This window comes from Euprymna scolopes, chromosome 29 (genome assembly GCF_053919585.1).
Source record: "Euprymna scolopes isolate OS-2025 chromosome 29, ASM5391958v1, whole genome shotgun sequence".
Taxonomy (NCBI): domain Eukaryota; kingdom Metazoa; phylum Mollusca; class Cephalopoda; order Sepiida; family Sepiolidae; genus Euprymna; species Euprymna scolopes.
Genome location: NC_136510.1, coordinates 66,640,731 through 66,661,682, shown reverse-complemented (window position 1 = coordinate 66,661,682; position 20,952 = coordinate 66,640,731). Strand labels below are relative to the sequence as shown.

Here is a 20,952-nt window from a genome sequence, read left to right as displayed (position 1 = left end):
TCATCTTGAGTTTTATTCTTACAATGTTTCGGTTAATATAACCTCTGACATTCCTCAGGTGTATCTTTGAAATCTTTCTGTTGAGCTTGGGTATCCGTACAAAATTTTGAATGGAACCCTTTATTTAATCATGGGAGTAGCATGCTCTTGGAGTTATTCTGTATCAAATTATCCCGGGCTTGACACCCATATTCATAGATTTGGCTATAGTTTGCACTGCAGATAGACAATATAGGAACTAAGAAATCCTGAAAATTTGAACATGTAACTCCAAGCGGTTCCCAATTTAGAGCATTTTTTTGTGTTGGTACTAGTCACAATGTGATGCCCGCCCAACAATTTTGTGATGTTATTTCTTTGAATATTTTCTGATTGAAAGATCGTATGACTCTGAAAATTCATTCAGGTCAGTTTTTTTACCCAATGAATCCTAAAACGGCATCAGATTTTCTCAAAAATGAAGCCTTATAAAGATATTGAGGGTTTTTAGATTTTTCCACACGTGCCCTGAAATCGAATAAAAAAGGGTGTGGCTGGCATGGTAATGCATTAATTTTTTCATATATTTTTTTAGACAATAATAAATTATCTATGGACCAAAAATGGTTAAAAGTTCTTGTTTTGTTCACTCACAGTTTCTGTTGAAATTCGGTAATATTTTTGATGATAATGAAAAATATTCTCCCCCCATTGGACGTGATAGTTAATGTAGACATGTGTTAAACTTATGTCACACCTTAATTTTGGAATAAGCCAGATGCTAAAAGCAAACAGGCTCAATTCCATAAGATATTTACAATAAAAATAGTTCTCACAAAGGTTTTCTCCATATATTTATCTCGCACATTCAATTTTGTCTCCACCAAAAATGGTTAAAAGTTCTTGTTTTGTTCATTCACATTGTTGGTTGAAAGTAAAAACTTTTGAAAAAGTCTTGAGACATTCAAAAACTATGTACACTCATTTTCTGCCTTTTTGACTCCTACTCTTGTTCTGTTTTCTTATACAAAACATGGCAGTTTTTATAAGGGCTGTTTGTTTTAGCTAGGCTCCTCTTTAAGCAAACATACTATTTCATACACAAAAACGAACTTGAACCATTCCCAGAAAAGTACCTTCATGGAAAGCAACAAGTTTCGATCGGTATGGGGTTAAGTCAGGAGAGTGACCATTCATGCCAAATTCCATAAATTTCATCTTCAAACAGGCATCCATTAAAAAAAGTTGAACATGTAAAAATAAAGATAAAACAGTTGCAGTGAAATGGTATTCAGAAAATAGTGGATTTCACAACTAAAGTCAGCATTCAACATTTAAATGTTGCTGTGTTCTTTATTGCCACTGAAATGCAGAAATGGTTTTTTGATACTCTTGGTCAGTTATTGTGTATGTCCTTCCAATATATGTTGTTGGGGATACAACACACAGAATTTTCTTGATGGGAAAAACCATGTATCATCAATCTGCGGGCAACTATGTCTTGCATCGTCCATGGAGATGCATGAACTTGACAGTTACATTACCTTCCTCTGCATTTATTTCATTCACGATATCAACCCACCAAAAGAATTATAAATACAGGTTACATATTGGATTGGTGTGATGTCAGAGATCTAAAGAATTGATGGCAAGTTGGTCATGAATATCAATATATAGTTCATCCACACTGGACAACTTATGGCCAATTTGTGATGTTGACAATGGTTGTACCATTGTCAACAAAAAGTGACTATCTCTGGTTCCTGGCACTGGAAAACCTTGCTTCAAGTGACTTTCTCACCTTCTCCATGGTTTCTTTACTGATCGCAAAGAAACGGATGGCAGACATTTGGTAGATAGCAAGCATGGCTTTATAATCAAAGATTTGATTATTAAGAGGGCGTTGCAGTGACCGCTTAACCACATGGCGTTTTACTGAACCACCAATTTCATCACAAGGGGATTTTCCATGACTGGTGGTGAAGAAAACCCACTCACCTTGAATACCAAAGTCCTCCTTATGCAAACATAAATTGCTGAAATTCTTGAAGTTTTTTTTATTGAGCCCTGCAGCCATCATTTGTTCACATGTGGTAATAAGGTCTGGATTAAGTGAACAGTCAGTGTATGTGTTTGATACACGAATGCAATGTCATGGGTTTTGTCATCAAAATAAAACGCAATGACATGTGCTTTAGCTGCTGATCAGAATCTCAGTAGTAAATCAGTACTGAGTGCAGGGTACAATATTCCTTGCTCCAATGATAACTTTGAATTTCGTCTTGTATTAAAAATTGAAAATTTTCTGCAAAGTCTCCCAGAACAAGGACCTCATTGGAACAAAGATTCTCTTTCTTTTGATTCAAGTATCTGGCTTAGCATTTTGCTAGATATGAGTGTCTAGTAAGATTATCAATGGCGTCAATCAATAGATCTTTATATTCTGAATATGTTAATGTTGCATGGCTGATTGTGTCCTATTGACTAAAATGAAATTCTTCATCAGGGTTCATATCATACATCTCCTCATCCAAAATTTCTGCAATGCTTCTCTACCAGGGCAATTTTCAGAGCAATGCATTATACACTCTTTGTTAGAAAAATCACAAACTTTGAAATCAAATCTTTGTAAGTAATGTTCCACTTCGTAGCATCGACAAGAAGTTTTGCATTCTGATGTATGTCACAGAACAGAATGTGTACTCGTAGATCCATCTAAAACACACCACATCTCCGCAAATTTGGAAAATCCCAACTTGACATTGGGATACTTCTATTTAAAAGCAACATACAGTTCATGCAAATTATGCACTATCAAGCATTTTTGTTTGTGAACACCCTTTGCTAAACTAACAAAGTCCTTTTTGCCTGGTATTTGGCGGCTGTATTCATCATTCTCATACATTTGTATCATGTCGACTGTCTCCGGGAAAAATCGTTTCCCTTTGTTAGAGTTAGGTTTTGACAAAATACTCAGACACCTTGAAGAATTTGAAGCTGTATTCACAAGATCAGAAATCAAGAGCAAGTGTCATGATTTGGATTTGGATACCAGTTTTGCATTCAAGTTTTTTTGTGAAGTTTTCACAGAACTCACAGGTTCGTAATCTGGATCCATTGTGTCATCAACTGTCAGACTCACATATTTCTTTGTGCACTGACAACAAAGAAAGTGACCTGGTGTTACATTATACCCTCTTGTCTTCAGATCTTTTGCCATCAGCAAACATATCTATCGGTTGTTCACCTTTGACCTCTTGTGTTGTAAAAATCCACCACAACATTCTTTGTGGTTTTTGCTTCATCACAAACAATATTTTCAATTTTGAAAATATTGTTTGTGATGAAGCAATTAGTCGATAATTCACCTTTATTTTCTTTCAGTCCAACTCTCTACAACAATGTCTCAACAATACCTTGCTCCAAGTCTGATAGATTCTCAAGTCCCTTGGACCAATTATAGTCAAACTTGTGACACTCAAATTGAATTGAACAATAAGTGAGCAAGCCTTGTAAGTAATCCACTGTTCTGAAGAAAGATAAAAAAGAAAATTAGAAACTAAACCCCACGAAACACAAGAAATAGAAACAATTTTAGATCTTTGTGTTCCTTAGCCTTCTTAGATCACATATCCACAAAAATTAGCCGTGCTTTGCATTTTGTTGATGTGTAGTGACTTCAAGAAGTATGGTCAAGTCAAGAAATCTTGTGATTTTTAGAAAAATGCTGATTTTCAGGAAAACTGATTATTTTTCATCAAGTTTTGCCACTATAATCAATATTTTTGTTTCCAGATAAATTCCACGTAGTTTTGAGTATCCTATCATGAAAAGCAATAAAATTTTGTATTTGATCCTTTTAGATCACTTTTATTATTTTGGATTTTCTGAAAAATTTGATAGGGGTTACTCTCAAGGACACCCCTGGAGAAAAATTATTTTGTAAATTTGATTTTTTGACACTTTATGATAGGTTAGAAATATTCAGGCAGTTATGTAGAAAATTAGAGCGAAAAAAAATCACATTTTCAAGAAAATATAAACAAATGTTTAAAAAGTTGCGTCAAAATGACCTCCCATAGTCTTTTGAGGGTTAAAAGTTTCTCAATAATTTTGATATTATTGGCTTGAGATAGTACTAGAAGTTTTTTTAAGATTTTTACCATCCTATCATAAGTTTCTTATAAAACGTTTCTTATAAAAAAAAGTATACTTTTATCATGGCTTGATGTTTCAACCCTCATCAACTAATCTTGAAGACTGCTAGGCATTTTAAATTGCTACCAGAAATTAACTGTTTTAGTATCTGGCTTACTCCAAAATTTATTCCAAAATTAAGGTGTGACATAAGTTTCTTAGTTCCTATATTGTCTATCTGAAGTGCAAACTACAGCCAGGTCTGGGTATATGGGTTTCAAGGTGTCAGAGGTGGAATGAATGAGAGCATGCTACCCACATGGATTAAATAAAGGATTCCATTTGAAATTCTATACAGATTCCTGAATTTGATAGAAAGACTTTCAAGTTCAACAAGATACACCTGAAGAAGGTCAGAGGTTACATCAACTGAAATGTTGAGAATAACACTTAAGATGACAATAGTTGTACAAATAATCCAATACACAAATTGATGCTGATCAAAACAAAAGCCATTCTATATTTGCCTCATTTTTGTTTTCAATGAAGCATTAGCAATATATTGAAATTTATTAAAACCGGGACATCTGCATCATATCAATGCATACTTAATAGAATATTTCTCCTTCAATCTAACATTATATGGTATTTTTTAATCAAAATCCAGTTAATATCAGATTAAAAATATTTATAGGATAGCAGGATTAATAAAACTATATATAGTGTTGAAAGCAAAGATGTGAAGCAACAGAGCAAACTCATTGCGTCAGAGTTAAATATTTTTAAATTTCAGGAGTTGAAGTTAAGCATTTGAGCTATTAACACTGTGGCCCTGATTGAAATGTAAACGATATCTAACCAATTTTAAAAGTATATTTCTAGTTAGGTGAATTAAGATAAGAATTAGCAGTTAGAGTCAGTGTTATTTTTTATATTTTTATTTTTTTCCTTTTTAAATCTGACCTCTGAAGTTGATAGCTGAAATGCTCAACTTCAACTCTTGAAATTTTAAATAAAATATTTTGGTACTTATGCAGAATACAGACCATATTGAAATCATAACATTATTTATAAAACCCATTCTTAACATGAAGAGAGGAGGGCGTTTTGTAACTATTCTGTACTTTCACCTTACAATTTAACAAAAGATACCATAAAAATTGATTTTAATTTGAAAATCCAAAGAAAATAGCAGTCCGTATTCTTCCATTATTAACAACTTAATTTTAGGGTTTTAATTTTTGCTTGTTTTAATTAATGAAATCCAAAGAATTCATTTTTTAAAGTGATCCATGAAAAATTCCACACTCCAATTATCAAAACAGTGATTATCATTTTTTTGTTGTTGTTTTTAGGGTTGAGTTTGTGCCAACCTTCACTGACAGAATCCGAGTTACAAATCCAAATGACAAATCAGAACTGAACATACTAGTAAAACAATGTCTGTATACATACCCCTTTTCTCCATAGATCAACAGTACCAAATCCTCCATTTCCTAAATTGGTGATCCTCTGCCAACCATCAAACTTGTCAGTTTCTGAAAAAGAACAAAAAGAGAAATGTTTCCAATTCATTTTGTGTAGATAGAGAAAATATTTATTAAATATAGAATAGAAAATTGAAAAAATAATATATAGAAAATATTATCTATAAAACAAGAAAAAATTAACTGCTCCCCAAGTAAAAATGTTTTTAATTCTTGACTCAAGAAAAAAAAAGTGGAAAAATAAAATGTGATGCATGTTTACAGTTTTGTAAATGTGACTAAATATTTTTTCTTTGAAGAGACTACCAAGAGTTGATATTTTCTACTCTAAAAAAAGTAATTGCTGTCCATGTTGAGAAAGCAGGTCACTTAAGACTCTGATGAATTTATGTCTACCAAAGATAATGTATCTTCTGGACAGACATTTTTTTTATACCCAAAGATTAACAGCTGATAAAATTCAAGTGGAGCTCACTGAGTGAAAATCTACAGACAGATGATGTCTACATATTCAAATCAGAATGACAGAAGGAAGATATGCAGCTTGGAGCTTGGTGTGGTGGATTGTTTCGTTTGGTATACAGAAAGGCGATTCAGTTAGTCTCAGAACAAGTCTGTTGTTGATGAGTCTTTTGACTTTATAAAGTAAAAAATTGTTACTTGTGTTAAGTTCAAAGTTGTGATTTTATTTGGAGAAAAACCTTTGATGCACTGTTGACCAACAACCATCTCAAAACTTTACAAGTGTCAAAATCAAATACCACTGAATTCAAACAAAACCCATGATTGGATGATCACAGCCAATGAACTTACAACCACAAATTTATAAAACTACCAAAACCTCAATCTTTCATTAAAACATGTAATGCAATGTTAGTAAAGACATACAATTACTAAAGAAATTTTTAAATTCTAAAATATTTACTTATACTACCAAATAATATTAATTCATATCACTTTTTATTTGGACATTTACACAAACTGTTTCTTTTGGTATTATTTTGGTATTATTATTATCAAAATTTAAGATGAAAATTATATATTCAGATGTTGTAACATTCACTCTGATAGGGTTGAACCAGCTTCTTCCCAGGGCTGCACAAGGTCACACGAAATGGTTAACCAATCGAATAAACCTAGAACCCCATCTTCCAACGTAGACCCCTACGACCAGGTCTCCTTCTCTAACATCAGGGGTCTATGTTCCAACCTTCCAGAGGTTGAAACCCAATTACAGGAGACGAAACCGGACATATTCTTTCTAAGCAAAACTGGAATAGGGCCGACCACTTCCCTAGATGAGTTCATAATTAACAGATACTCTAACTTAACAGCTAAATCTGACCCCCAAGATCGCCATGGGCATGGAATATGTGCCTACATTAAAGATGGCTTTCCGTGTGGCAGGGATATCTCTAGAGAAGATACTAATTTACCCTATATGTGCTTACGGGTTGCACTTGCTTACACCACTGCATTTATATTTGCCCTCTATCGGCCCCATAACAGCGGAGTTACTATCTTTAAGAGTAAATCTGAGAAAATAGACCACATCCTGTCTGCACATCCCTCAGCTAACATCCACATCTGTGGTGACTTCAACATCCATAATGTGGAATGGCTGACCCATTCAAATAAGACAGATGATGAGGGGAGGTTTTGTCATGATTTTGCCATTGCTTATGACCTCACTCAGATTGTTCGCGAACCCACCCGTGTGCCCGATACACCCGGTCAATATGCAAGCCTCCTAGACCTTTTTCTCTCAACTTCCCCTGAGCTATGTTCATGTTCCGTTCTTTCTCCTCTAGGATCCTCCGACCACTCCATCGTATCAGTTAAGATAAAAATGGAATGTAATAAGTCACCAGACGTACCCCTCCACCGTACTGTATATCGATACTCTATGGCTGACTGGGATAGCTTCCGTACATTCATATCTGATTTACCTCTGCATTCCATGTTTAAAAAGGATGTGTCCTCTATAGTATCAGATCTGACCGAATGATTAATTGTAGGCATAGAGCGATTCATACCATCTAAAATATTCCAACAAAAACCTAACAGCCAACCATGGTTCTCCCCAGAATGTGCTGCTGCTATCGCGCACAGAAATCACTTTTTCCATAACTAATAAAAAAAAACAAAAAAAAACTACCAACGTAATAGATGCACTGAGACTAAAGCTGCTTTCAGGAACGCCAGCAACCATTGTAAAAGAGTAATAAAAAATGCAAAAGAGCTATATGCCCAGTCTGTTAAATCCAAAGTAGCTGATCAGCAGCTTGGTTCCCACCAGTTTTGGCAAATAACAAATAGGATCCTGAACAGAAGTGTGCGTTCTATCCCAACCATTATCAATGGACCGGAGGTCATCTCATCAGCATCCGACAAGGCCAAACTATTTGCCAAGAACTTTGCAGCTAATTCTACCTTATGCAACGAAGGCCATCAACTCCCCATATTTCCTTCTATAACACAGAACAAGCTAGGTAACATACAAATATCTGTGCATGAGGTCGCCAAGCTAATCAAGAACCTTGATTCCAGTAAAGCAACTGGCCCTGACGGCATCCCAATTATAGTGCCAAAAACTTGCTCCCATACTTACGAAACTGTTTAAGCGTTGCCTTAAGGAGAAGTGCTTTCCAACTCCCTCGAAAACCTCATCAGTATGCCCTGTATTTAAGAATTCAGGTGATAAGTCATCTCCCTCTCAGTACAGACCAATAAGTCTCCTGTGTGTTATGAGTAAGTTGCTGGAATCCATATTAAATAGAGAAATAGTCAACCACCTCAGCAGAAATAGCCTTCTTAGTGATACACAATATGGTTTCCGTTCTGCAAGATCTACCGCAGATGTGCTAACGGTTATATCTCACAGGATTAGTGAATCTCTTGACAAAGGCTTCCTTTCTAGGGCAATTGCTCTTGTTATATCAAAGGCCTTCGACAAGGTATGGCATAAGGGTCTACTTCACAAGATTTCCAGCTACGGTATAACTGGAAATGTTTTCTCAATCATTAAATCATTTCTCTCCGATAGGCTCATAAGAGTAGTGGTCGATGGACAAAAATCAGAGGTCTGCAGCATTAATACTGGAATCCCTCAGGGGTCAATCCTGGGCCCAACTCTCTTCCTGATCTACATCAATGATCTCCCTAAACACATACTTAAATCATTCGTTGACATCTATGCTGATGACACGACCATCTACGGCAACACATCAAAGGCTGTAAATGACAAAGTTCTCCCTGATTCTCTCTCCTCTGATCTCGAGCACGTGGTTCAGTGGGGGAAGACGTGGCTGGTTACCTTCAATGCATCTATAACAAAACTCTTATCTTTACCTCATCAACGCTCTGATCCCCATCTGGCATCAATTGAAATGGATGGCTCTCGTCTAGGAGAAGCCCCATGTTTTGACAAGCTTCTGGGCTTGACCTTTACTCCTGATCTGAAATGGAACACGTACATCAAGTCTGTTGCCAAGGTCGCTGAAAAGATGGTGGGATCCTTCTACCGCTCCAGAAAATATCTCACTACTGATGCAATTCTCTATCTATATAAAAGCCAAGTATGTCCAAGGATGGAGTACTGCTGCCATATCTGGGCAGGAGCTGCTAAAAACAGCCTATCCTGCCTTGATAGAGTACAAAATAGACTTCGTGGCTTAGTGGGGGATGCCCTTTTCTCTTCCCTGCAACCTCTCTCCCACAGAAGAGACGTTGTGAGCCTATCCTTGTTTTATCATTATTTTCATGGCAGGTGCTCGTCTGAACTCCAATCTCTGGCCCTCCCCCTCGCTAATCTTTCACGAAAAACACCCGTCTAGCTGAATCCACTGTCAAAAATTTTCTCCACTCTTTATCCGTGCCTAAATCAAAATGTAGATTCCATGAACAAAGCTTCTTTTTTAGAACTGCACGCCTGAGGAACTCTGTTCTGTCTGCCTGCTTCTCACCTGACTACAACCTGGATGTCTTCAAGTCCAACGTAAACAAATTCCTAATGAACTGCCCCCTTAAGTAAACACTTCATTAAATCTCCACACTAACGTACTGTACTTGCAATAACCCTTATCCCTGAGTGGCTTCCGGGCCTTGATGTGGTGACCACCGTGTAAAATAAAAAAAAATAAAAATTCCACCATCAAAGACCAACCACTTGTAGATATCGTCCAGGTCATCAACTGCTGACCAATGTGCTTGCTGCACCCTGGCAGAGGTAGAAAAGAATACATTGCAAACTAATTCCTCTTCGGAATAATGAACTGTCCGCCTAAATCATTAGAGATGACGCTGCAATAAGATAGATGGCATAGATTTTTCTCAACTTTCAATGGTTGTTTTTTTATATAGTCAGCGACATTCATCCTAGACTGGTTGAATCAGCTTCCCCTGAAGGAGGAAGTGTCTAGGGAGTATCTAGGGAAAATTCACAAACTGTTCTCAGTTACATATCCCAGTTAGGGTAGATGTCAATATTATGTTCTTACAAGGAAATGTTAATATTTTCCTCCATACAGCGCCTGGTATTCCCAAATGGTCACCCATCAGGTACTGCTCAGGTTCAACATTGCTTACCTTCGGTGATCTAATGAGAACTAGTGTGTCAACATGATCATGCCATGTATTGTTTGTAGGTGTTTAATGACCTTTCAACCATTATAAGGTTATTTCAGATCAAGCTTTTTTATTTTTAACAAGCAGGGCTACCCGGGATTGCTCAAGATCATATAAACAATGAGAAAATTTAAGTTGATTTTGAATATAATTGTTATTGTTATTCTTTGGAGAGAGGAATTTTTAATGTCCATGTATCATTTGCTATTTCGAGCAAAAGAATATTTTACCTACCCTAGGACGGCTATTACACGTGTATGAAATAATTGTACCTTCCCTAGGACAGATAATTTACAGAATGTATATGAAATAATTTTACCTTTTTCGGACGAGTAATTTACAACACCTATTTAAAATATGTTTACCTACCTTCAGACGGGTAATTTAATCTAACATACTCTCAACAGGTATTGTACAACATATATGAAATAATTTCTCTTTCCACCAAGGCTACCATAATTTTAAGAAAATTTAAATCATTTTAGAAGATGGATCATTAGGATTTCCAAATTAATAAATAAATACATTGTGTTGGTTAATGCCTTCGCAACCCTTGCTTCACCATAAATTTCAACATTACTGTGTTTCTTTCCTTCGTCACTATCAGCACTATTATTGTAAGAAAAATGATGTAATTTTTGGAAGATGTTTCAACAAGATTTTAAAATTAATGCATAAATACATTGACACAGTTAAGTGATTAAACAACCCTTGCTTCATTATCAAATTCCACATTACTCTGTTTCATTCACCACTACCGCCGACAAATATTTTTGGAAAAAAAGACGTCATTTTCGGAAGATTACTCAGCAGGATTTACAAACAAATAAACAAATATGTTGAAAAGCTTTGTGATTAAGCAACCCTTGCTTCACTACAAAATTCCACATTACTGTGTTCTTTCCCTCCCTACTACTAACAACATCATTTTAAGTGAAATGATTTAATTTCTTGCCCATAACTCAGCAGGTTTTCCAAATAATTACATAAATGCATTGACGCGAATGATGATTAGGCAACTTTTACTTTACCACAATTTTCAATATTAATGTAGTTCTCCCTGCTTCCTACCACAATCACCACCAACACATTAGTAAGAGAAACCATGTCATTTCCGGAATATGAGTCCATAGTTATTCCATATTTTTGGAATATGACATTGTGGTAGATTGCATAGTGACCCAAAAATTGACATTACTCCCTCCAGCCCCAACCCAAAAGTGAAGGTTTGTTAATTGCTAGAGAACTCCAGAGCACGTTAAAAAGCAACATAATCATGTGTCTTCCTACTCACCACTACAACTGTGACGTCATTCCCCGAAGTTAACATTGAAAATTCAGAAAAATATTGTTAACCACCTACAGAAACTGATAAATTGTCTAGGCCGATTATTTCATTACAAACAAACCAATCAATTAACTCACATTTCATCATGTTTTCATAATTCTTAGATATGTTACTAATTTCGGCAATCATTTTTTATAATTTTAACCCACATTATGCCCCTCCCCTTTACGCAAATCATAACTTTGATATATTGTCTGGGTTGATTATTTCATTACAAACACACCAATGGATTTATTCACATTTCATCATTTTTTATAGTTCTTGGATATGTTACTAATTTCGAAAATCATTTTTTATAATTTTACCCCACATTATCGCCCCTCCCCCTTACGAAAATAATAACTTTGTAATTGTCTGGGTTGATTTTTTCATTACATACACATCAATCAATTAACTCACATTTCCTCATTTTTAATAATTCTTGGATATGTTACTAAATTCAAAAATCATTTTTCATAATATATACCCATCACCCATATATAGAAACCCCCCTTAAGAAAATAACTTTGATATATTGTCTGGGCCGATTATTTAATTACAAAATTAAATCACATTTCATCATTTTTCTATAATTCTTGGATATGTTACTAATTTCAACATTTGTCATAATTTTAACCCACATTATCACTCCCTTTAGAAAAAATAACTTTGATATATTATCTGGGCCGATTATTTCATTACAAACACACCAATCGATTAATTCACATATCATTTTGATAATTCTTGGATATGTTACTAATTTCTGACAATCATTTTTGATATTTGTTACCCATGTTATCGCCTACCCCCTTACTAAAATAATAACTTTGAATATATTGTCTGGGCCGATTATTTCATTAGAGACTGACAAATCAATTAACTCACATTTCATTTTTCATAATTCTTGGATATGTTACTAATTTCGAGAATCATTTTTTATAATTTTAACCCACATTATCACCCCCTCCCTTACGAAAAGAATAACTTTGATATATTGTCTGGTTGATTATTTCATTACAAACACACCAATCAACTCACATTTCATCACTTTTCATAATTCTTGGATATGTAACTAATTTCGACAATCTTTTTTTATAATTTTAATGTACATTTTCGCCTTACGAAAATAATAACTTTGATATATTGTCTGGGCTGATTATTTCATTACAAACACACCAATCGATTAATTCACATTTCATCATTTTTCATAATTCTTGGATATGTTACTAATTTTGACAACCATTTTTCATAATTTTAACACACATTATGGCCACCTCTTACAAAAATAACGACTTTTATATATTGTCTGGGCCGATTATGTCATTACCAACACACCAATCTATTAACTCACATTTCATCATTCTTCATAATTCCTGGATATGTTACTAATTTTGACAATCATTTTTCATAATTTTAACCCACATCATCGCCATATTAAATTGGTTTTCTAAATAATAACTTTATTACTTCAGCACAGTCCATATTCTGCATGTCAGTTTCTTATTTAATAAATTGTTAGGTGAAAGTACAATAGTTTTAAAAACTCTCCTCCCCATATTAAGATTGGCTTTCTAAATAACGTTAATATTTCAGCACGGTCCTTATTCTGTATATCAGTTTTTTTATTTATAAAATTGGTAGGTTAAAGATACCTTCCTTTCTCCATATTAAGAATGGCTTTCTAAATAATAACAGCACGGTCCATATCCTGTGTGCCATTTTTCCATTTTTAAATTGTTAGATGAAAGTACAGAATAGTTAAAAATATACGCTCTCTTTCTGAATAATAATGCTATTATTTCAGCACGGTGCATATTCCGAATGTCAATTTCCCACCCCCCTCTTTTAAAAATATATGTGAAATAAAGTAAGTATGAAATCGTAAATTACTTCAACCATTTCCAGGACTGATTTCATATCACCCCATCACTTAAAAATAGATATGAAATAAAGAAAATTTGAGATCGTAACTGCTTTAGCCATTTCCGGGACTGATTCTATATCACCCCCTCCCCCTCTCTTAAAAATAAATATGGAATAAAGGAATATTGAGATCCTAAACAGCCTCAGCCATTTATGGGGCTGACTTCATATCCTCCCTGTCTCTTATAAATATATGTTAAATAAAGTAATTTTGAGATCATAAACTGCTTCAGCCGTTTCCGGGCCTGACTCCGTATCCCCACTCTCCTCTTCCTTTAAAATATTTATAAAATAAAGTATTTTTTTGATAGTGAACTGCTTCAGCCATTTCCAAGATTTATTTCATATCCACCCCCATTCTTAAAATATATTCTGTGTCGATTATTTTGTTTTGTTTTTTAAGGAGATAATGCATGGTAGGAAACTATATTATGCTTACTTGGCCTTTTTGCTAAGATCAAAGTGTAGTATCTGTTCTGGTGCAGTATTCATCAACCTCATATCCACCCCCTTTTGTTTTTAAGGAGGAGATAATGCCTGGTGAAAACAACTTGGTTGCTTGGTCTTCATGACTGAGACAATTATTTTAAATTCTTAGGAGAAAGTGAAGAATAGTAAAAAACATACCCTACCCTACCCATATTAAGAATGGCTTTCTAAATAATGCTATTATTTCAGCACAGTCCGTATTTCAGTTTCTTATTTAATAAATTGTTAGGTGAAAGTACAGAATAGTTTAAATATACCTTTCCCCCATATTAAGAATGGCTTTCTAAATGTTATTATTTCAGCACAGTTCGTATTGCATATATTATTTTCCACCCCCTCCATCTTAAAAATATATATGAAATAAATATGAGATCGTAAAATAAGATATATAGTCTTACAAATTCAAAACCGTGAGTAAAATTTATGTATTATTTCATTCTTTTTTATTAATAAACAACAAAAAAAAAAGAGTTGGTGTTATCAGCTAGAATTTAAATCAAAACATCTAGCGTTCCAGCCTAATGTTGTGCGCATGCGTATGACCACAAAAAATGTCTGCTTGGTGTTAATGTACATTTTACATGTAAATTTGCCGATGTCTCTACACGTTATTCATTCATGTAAACAAAAATATTATTCACTATAAACCATCCTTGATTGATAAATATTATTTCCTGAAAATTTCAGTGTTATGTGAACATTAGTTTAAGAGTTTACCTGTTAGATATTTACACACACACACATACATGTAGTGTATATAGTTATATAGATAGAAAGAAGTAGAAGAAGAAGATTAGATTTGTTTGTTGACCTCTCAACCCTTATAAAGTCATTTCAAATCAAGTTTTTTCTTTTGTCATTCACACATTTTTTACAATGTTTTTTTTTCTTTGGGGAGTTGTTTTAGCATGCAGAATTTAATTATTCATAATGTGTGATCGTTCTATTTGATTTTTAAATTTTGGTATACTTTTTTAATTTGGCTGATGGAAAAATTTTGGTATACTTTTTTAATTTGGCTGATGGAAAAATTTTGGTATACTTTTTTAATTTGGCTGATGGAAAAATTTTGGTATACTTTTTTAATTTGGCTGATGGAAAAATTTTGGTATACTTTTTTAATTTGGCTGATGGAAAAATTTTGGTATACTTTTTTAATTTGGCTGATGGAAAAATTTTGGTATACTTTTTTAATTTGGCTGATGGAAAAATTTTGGTATACTTTTTTAATTTGGCTGATGGAAAAATTTTGGTATACTTTTTTAATTTGGCTGATGGAAAAATTTTGGTATACTTTTTTAATTTGGCTGATGGAAAAATTTTGGTATACTTTTTTAATTTGGCTGATGGAAAAATTTTGGTATACTTTTTTAATTTGGCTGATGGAAAAAGTATTTGAATAATTCTTTTGAAGAGAGTTTTTAAACCGTTTACATAGTAACAATATAATTAACATTTTTATGCAAGTTAATTAGTTTGTTTTTTTATCAGATGTTATTTTGTTAATACTAGATTTTTTTTAAATGTTTGTACAGATTAGTTTCTTTAAGAAGCCCTATTATTTGAAAATATTTTCAAATAACATTTTTGTTTTGATACTCTGTAATACTTGCGTATATGTGGCTAAAATTGTGGGAACGCAGGCTTATCTCTTAAATGGTCTTGGGGTGCACTTTGCCGACGCAGCGTTGTGATGCTGAAAAGGGTCCAAGATGGCGCCTACGGCCTTATATAACAATGCAGTCTCGCAGAATTTTGTGTGCTCACATGCACAGATGCACATTTGGAGGACTCTGTCTTCTATAAAAACAGGCCACTGGAGCAGATGGGAACAGACATGAAAACGAGTCTACGGAAAGTGCCGATGGACGACGCTGCTGCAGTGAGCTGAGGTTTTGTGTACTTTTTTTTCTTTGAAACAACAAACTATCTCGGCATACATTTTTTTCCATGGACAGATTCGACCTGAAGCTGATACCAGAGTTTGACGGGCCCCCGACTGGTCCTTCGGTGGTTGAATGGCTGGAGAAGGCCGAGCGCATTTGCTGGTTGTGCAAAATTAAGGCTCCAGCTATAGTCATCCCATTGAGGCTCACTAAGGGGGCTTATGCCATGTACCAGCAGCTTGGGGATGAGGCAACAATGGAGCAGATAAAACAAGCGTTGTACGGAGCATTCGGTGTGACACTTTTGTTGCCTGGAGGCAATTCTCTGAACGTTGGCTTAGGTCAGGGGAGACTGTGGACATCTACCTGGCCAACCTGAAGAAGCTTGTTGCTTCCTTCAGTGGTACAAGCGACCAAATATTGGCATGCACCTTTTTGTCTGGGCTCCCGGATGACGCCAGTCGGCTGTTGCGGGCGTCGTTGAAGCTCAATGAGCTTGGGTTGGCAGAGTTGTTGGCTAGGGCCTGAAACATCCTAAAGGACGATGTGGAGCAGGTCTCGGTAACGGTTGATACACTGGAATCGTCTACAGAGGACCCACAGTGCTACTAATGTGGCGGGCCCCAACCACTTCGCCAGAGATTGCAGAAGCAGTGTGAAGCGCACCCCGGACTATGGAGCATGGAAACGAGGACGCTGTCATCAATGCAACAAGCGCAGCCGCCACTCGTCGATGAGAGCAAGACTGGATCCGAGACCAGCGAACAATCATTCTGGGTTACGCCGACTTTGTCGGACAGTGACTCTGAGATTAGCAGCCTAAGGTTCACCTATCCTGAAAAGCACAGGCAAGGACGAAGCCCCTGGTCCCTCTCTCTGAAGAAGTACCCGAAGAAAAAGGCCACCGCGTCCCTGCCTTCTCTGTGATGATGATACCAGGGTGAGTGTGGCAAAAATTGTGGGAATGCAGGCTTACCTCTTAAACGGCCTCGGTGTGCGCTTTGCCGACGCAGCGTTATAATGCTGCAAAGGGTCCAATATGGCGTCTGCGGCCTTATATAACAATGCAGTCTCACAGAATCTCATATACATATCTCATATCAAATATGCAAATTTGGAGGACTGTCTTTTATAAAAACAGGCCACTGGAGCAGATGGGACAGACGTGAGAACGAGTCTACGGAAAGTACCGACGGCCGACGCTGCTGCAATTAGCTGCAGCTTTGTGTATTCTTTTTTCTTTGCAACAACAATGCTCATTTCTTTTGTATTTGATTAATATACACTTTATTGTTAGTCATTCATTGCAATAATGACACGAAGAATCCAAGCAGGTATGTGACGGTTGGGTATCTTCTCATACTTCCTTTATTGGTGTGTTGGTGTTTATTTTATAGATATATTGTTTCTTGCTTTATTAAAATAATTTGCTGTGTGTCCACATGAGTTTGTTGCTTTCTCCATAGCTTGATTATGGTAGGATTGTTTCAATTCTTTAACCTTTTTATTTTGGCATTTTTTGTAGGGCCATATCTAAACAGCAAGAAAAAACCAATGTCAGAGGTTCAGACTTTAAAGTAAATTGATAATAAACTTCAGATATGCTTTTGTTCATAAAATAATTATTAGTTCTTTTTTTTTTTTTAATTATGATAGAATTAAGTTTGAAATAACATTAAAAATGTTTGTATATTAATTGAATTATTTGGAAGGACTAATGTTCTCCTCTTGAATGTTATTCTCACATTTTGGTTCATGTAACCTCCTACCTTCTTTAGAAGGAAGGAGGTTACATGTCGAATTCTGAAAATCTGTACAAAATTTCAAATGGAACTCTTAATTTAATCCATAGGGGATAACTTGCATTCATTTTGTTCGACCTTTCCGTTGCAAGAATAACATTCAAGATGTAAAATAAAGAACGGCAAGGCTGGAGAACTCTCAACCATTGTTAAAAGCTGAAGGTGAGACATGCATTGGCATGATCACAGACTTGACTAATCAGATAAAAGATGAGGTTGTTCTGAAAGCTTGGGATCTTGTAACAATTGTGAGAAGCTCTAGATAAAGTTAACGTAAGTCAGTCATGAGACTGCACAGCTCTGCCTGGCAACATAAAGATGTGCCAAAATCTTTCCGGACTTTACTTCTCTATACTGCATGAAGCATTTATCTCAAAGCTGAATATTTATTGAAAACAAAAATGCAATAGTGTAAAATTTAGTTTATTCTATTGCATTACTGCATTTTTAAAAATCTTATTAAAAAAGTAATTTTATATGATAAAAATTTTGATCACTTCCAGTTCAAAAAACGTTAAATTAATTTTTTTCTTTTAAATAAAAAATTTAAACGAATGGTTTTGTCAGTTTTTTTTTAACACACATCCTTAAGTATTTATACACTTATTAGATACACACTAGATATGTCTAGTAGTGCTGCACTTCTGACACTGTATTTGTTCTGTTTGTGTTTCAGGATGCATAGATCATCCTTTGATGTGTTATGAATAAAGGAAGATACCTATCTATGATCTATGCATCATCGTTGCTGCTATCATGAGAAGGAGTGACGTTTCGACTGGTGTTAACATCTATGACCCGTGCATCCATCAACAGTTGATTATGGTGAAGCTCATTTGTCCAGTTCAAGACTACCTTTGGGAATCCCAAGACTTATCGGAGGAGTTCGCCGCTGCACTCACCACTGCTCTGAAAATCCATGCAGACAATGCACACGCAGTCGCCCATGCACCAGCATTACAGCAGAAACTGAAACTGGACCCACCTAGGATTGGTCTGGGTTGCAACCCCGACCAATGGTCCTCATTCACACGCCAGTGGAACATGTATGAAGTGGGCATGGCCATCACACACACCACGCTCCCCATAGCCCTATTCAACTGTTGTAAAGATGATCTATGCACATTTATAATGCATGACATCCATGACGATGTAGCCTCAATGACCGAAGCACAACTGTTGGCAGCCATCAAACGCCTGGCAGTAAAAGAGGATAGCATCCTGGTACACAATATGACTCAGCCCTCAGGCACTGGCATAAGGACACACTTGGCCAGCCTCCATGGTCAGGCAGTCTTATGCCAGTATACAGCAAGGTGCAAGGTTGCTGGTTGTGATCACACATTCGACTATAGCGATGAGATAATCAAGGGCAATCTGATTCGTGGAATCGCAGACCCGGACATCATGGCAGACCTTCTCGGTGATAGCAAGACAGACCGAACACTTGATGAGACTGTCAACTTTACTGCTCAGAAGGAGCAGGAAAAAGCCACTTAGTCAGCAGTTGGCACCCAGGCTGGGGCTATAGGGCACTCCACCAAGCCCACACTCAAGAAATCCCCTGGCAGACCACCCTGTTGGGCATGTCGTGGACCAGCGCATGGAGTAAAAAATGATAGAGACACTAGGTCACAGCTATGCTCAGCCTGAACATTCACCTGCACCAAATGTTCTGTCAGGGGGAACTACAGTTCCGCTTGTAGCAAGTGCACCTCATGTGGTGCGTGGGGACATCGTGATAAGTCCTCACGTTTTTGTCGTGGCCAGCAGCCCACAAAACGCTCATCCAAGCCCCCTCCAGGCAGGACATCTGGGGTACATCATCTGTCAGATGACCTGGAGGACATATATACCAAGCCTGTTTTCGATCAGTTGTGCGGGACCGAGGACTGTCGCACATCCACAACTTTTAATGGATGCAATCTCCCCTTGTACATCACATATTTGATGGTGAGTGGGTGGCACGTGCTTCAGAGCTCCACCCTATGATGACCGTCGCATTAACCCCATGCCCTGACAACCACGCCATTCTAGGCCACCCCATCACTAACGGTAAGAGACTCCTCCCTACATTCATCTCCATGATCGCAGACTCAGGTTGTCAAAGCTGCATTATGCCCATTCAACATGCATATGATATAGGCTTTTCAGACTCCGATATCATACCCGTGTGGCTCACCATGAGAGGGGCTATAAGAGAAGATCTAGGTGTCCTGGGTGGTATAGTGGTCAAAATCTCTACCACTGACATGTCAGGATCGGACAGATGCACCAAGCAGCTCACATACCTCTCAAGCAAAATTGACAGGGCTTTTATGTGCAGGGAAGCTCTTGCGACCTTGGGTGCTCTTCCGGCTAATTTTCCTTCAATCCCAACCTGGCAGCCACACGCCGCCGTGGCTGGAGTAGATGACGAACCCACATGTTCATGCCCAATGCGGCCGGAAAAGCCCCCACCGTTGCCTACCGACCTTCCTCCAGGGCTGGATGACAGACCTGAGAGTGTGCCCGCCCTCAAACAATGGGTTCTGGACTACTACGGTTCATCCACATTCAACACTTGTGAACATCGTCCTATGCATATGATGCCGGAGGAGCCATTGCGACTCTATGTTGACCCAGAGGCCCGCCCCCATGCTGTGCACAAGCCTGCGATTGTACCTCTTCATTGGCAAGAACAGGTGCTTCATGATTTGGAAAGAGACGTGCGCCTGGGTGTGCTTGAAAATGTTGGCCCAAACACTCCTGTGACATGGTGCTCATGAATGGCGGTGGCAGCCAAGGAGGATGGGTCCCCTCGACGCACAGTGGACCTGCAGCACTTAAATCGACATTCCGTTAGGCAAACACACCATGTTCAGAGCCCGTTCCATCTTGCCGAGCAGGTCCCACAACATACCCTAAAAACTGTGACAGACGCATGGAATGGATACCACTCTGTGTCAATCCACCCATATGATCGTCATCTGACCACTTTCATAACACCTTGGGGACGTTACAGATACCGAGTCGTCCCTCAAGGATTCTTGGCTAGCGGTGATGGATACAATCAGCGATTCGATGCCATTGCTGACTTCCCAGACAAGGTGAAGATTGTGGATTTCACGCTAAAATGGGCGATCTCCATAAGAGAGTCCTTCTTCCAACTGTGTAGATGGTGTGACTTTCTGTACTGCAACGGGGTCACCTTGAACCCCAAGAAGCTTCAGTTCGCTCAGGAGACAATAGACTGGGATGGGCTCACGATTACACCCACCAACATCTGCCCATCCTCCAAGTTCATAGATTCTGTC

At 37.0% G+C, this 20,952-nt stretch overlaps 1 protein-coding gene across 1 annotated transcript in view; it reads right to left on the bottom strand.

The window, feature by feature from the left end:
• Positions 1 to 20,952, bottom strand: part of LOC145252681 (inhibitor of nuclear factor kappa-B kinase subunit alpha-like) — a 193,960-nt gene that overhangs the window by 157,127 nt on the left and 15,881 nt on the right. Inside the window, exon 2 of the mRNA XM_080112502.1 lies at positions 5,572 to 5,654. Coding sequence (XP_079968628.1) covers positions 5,572 to 5,654 — 83 coding nt within the window. The remainder of the gene's footprint in view (positions 1 to 5,571; positions 5,655 to 20,952) is intronic.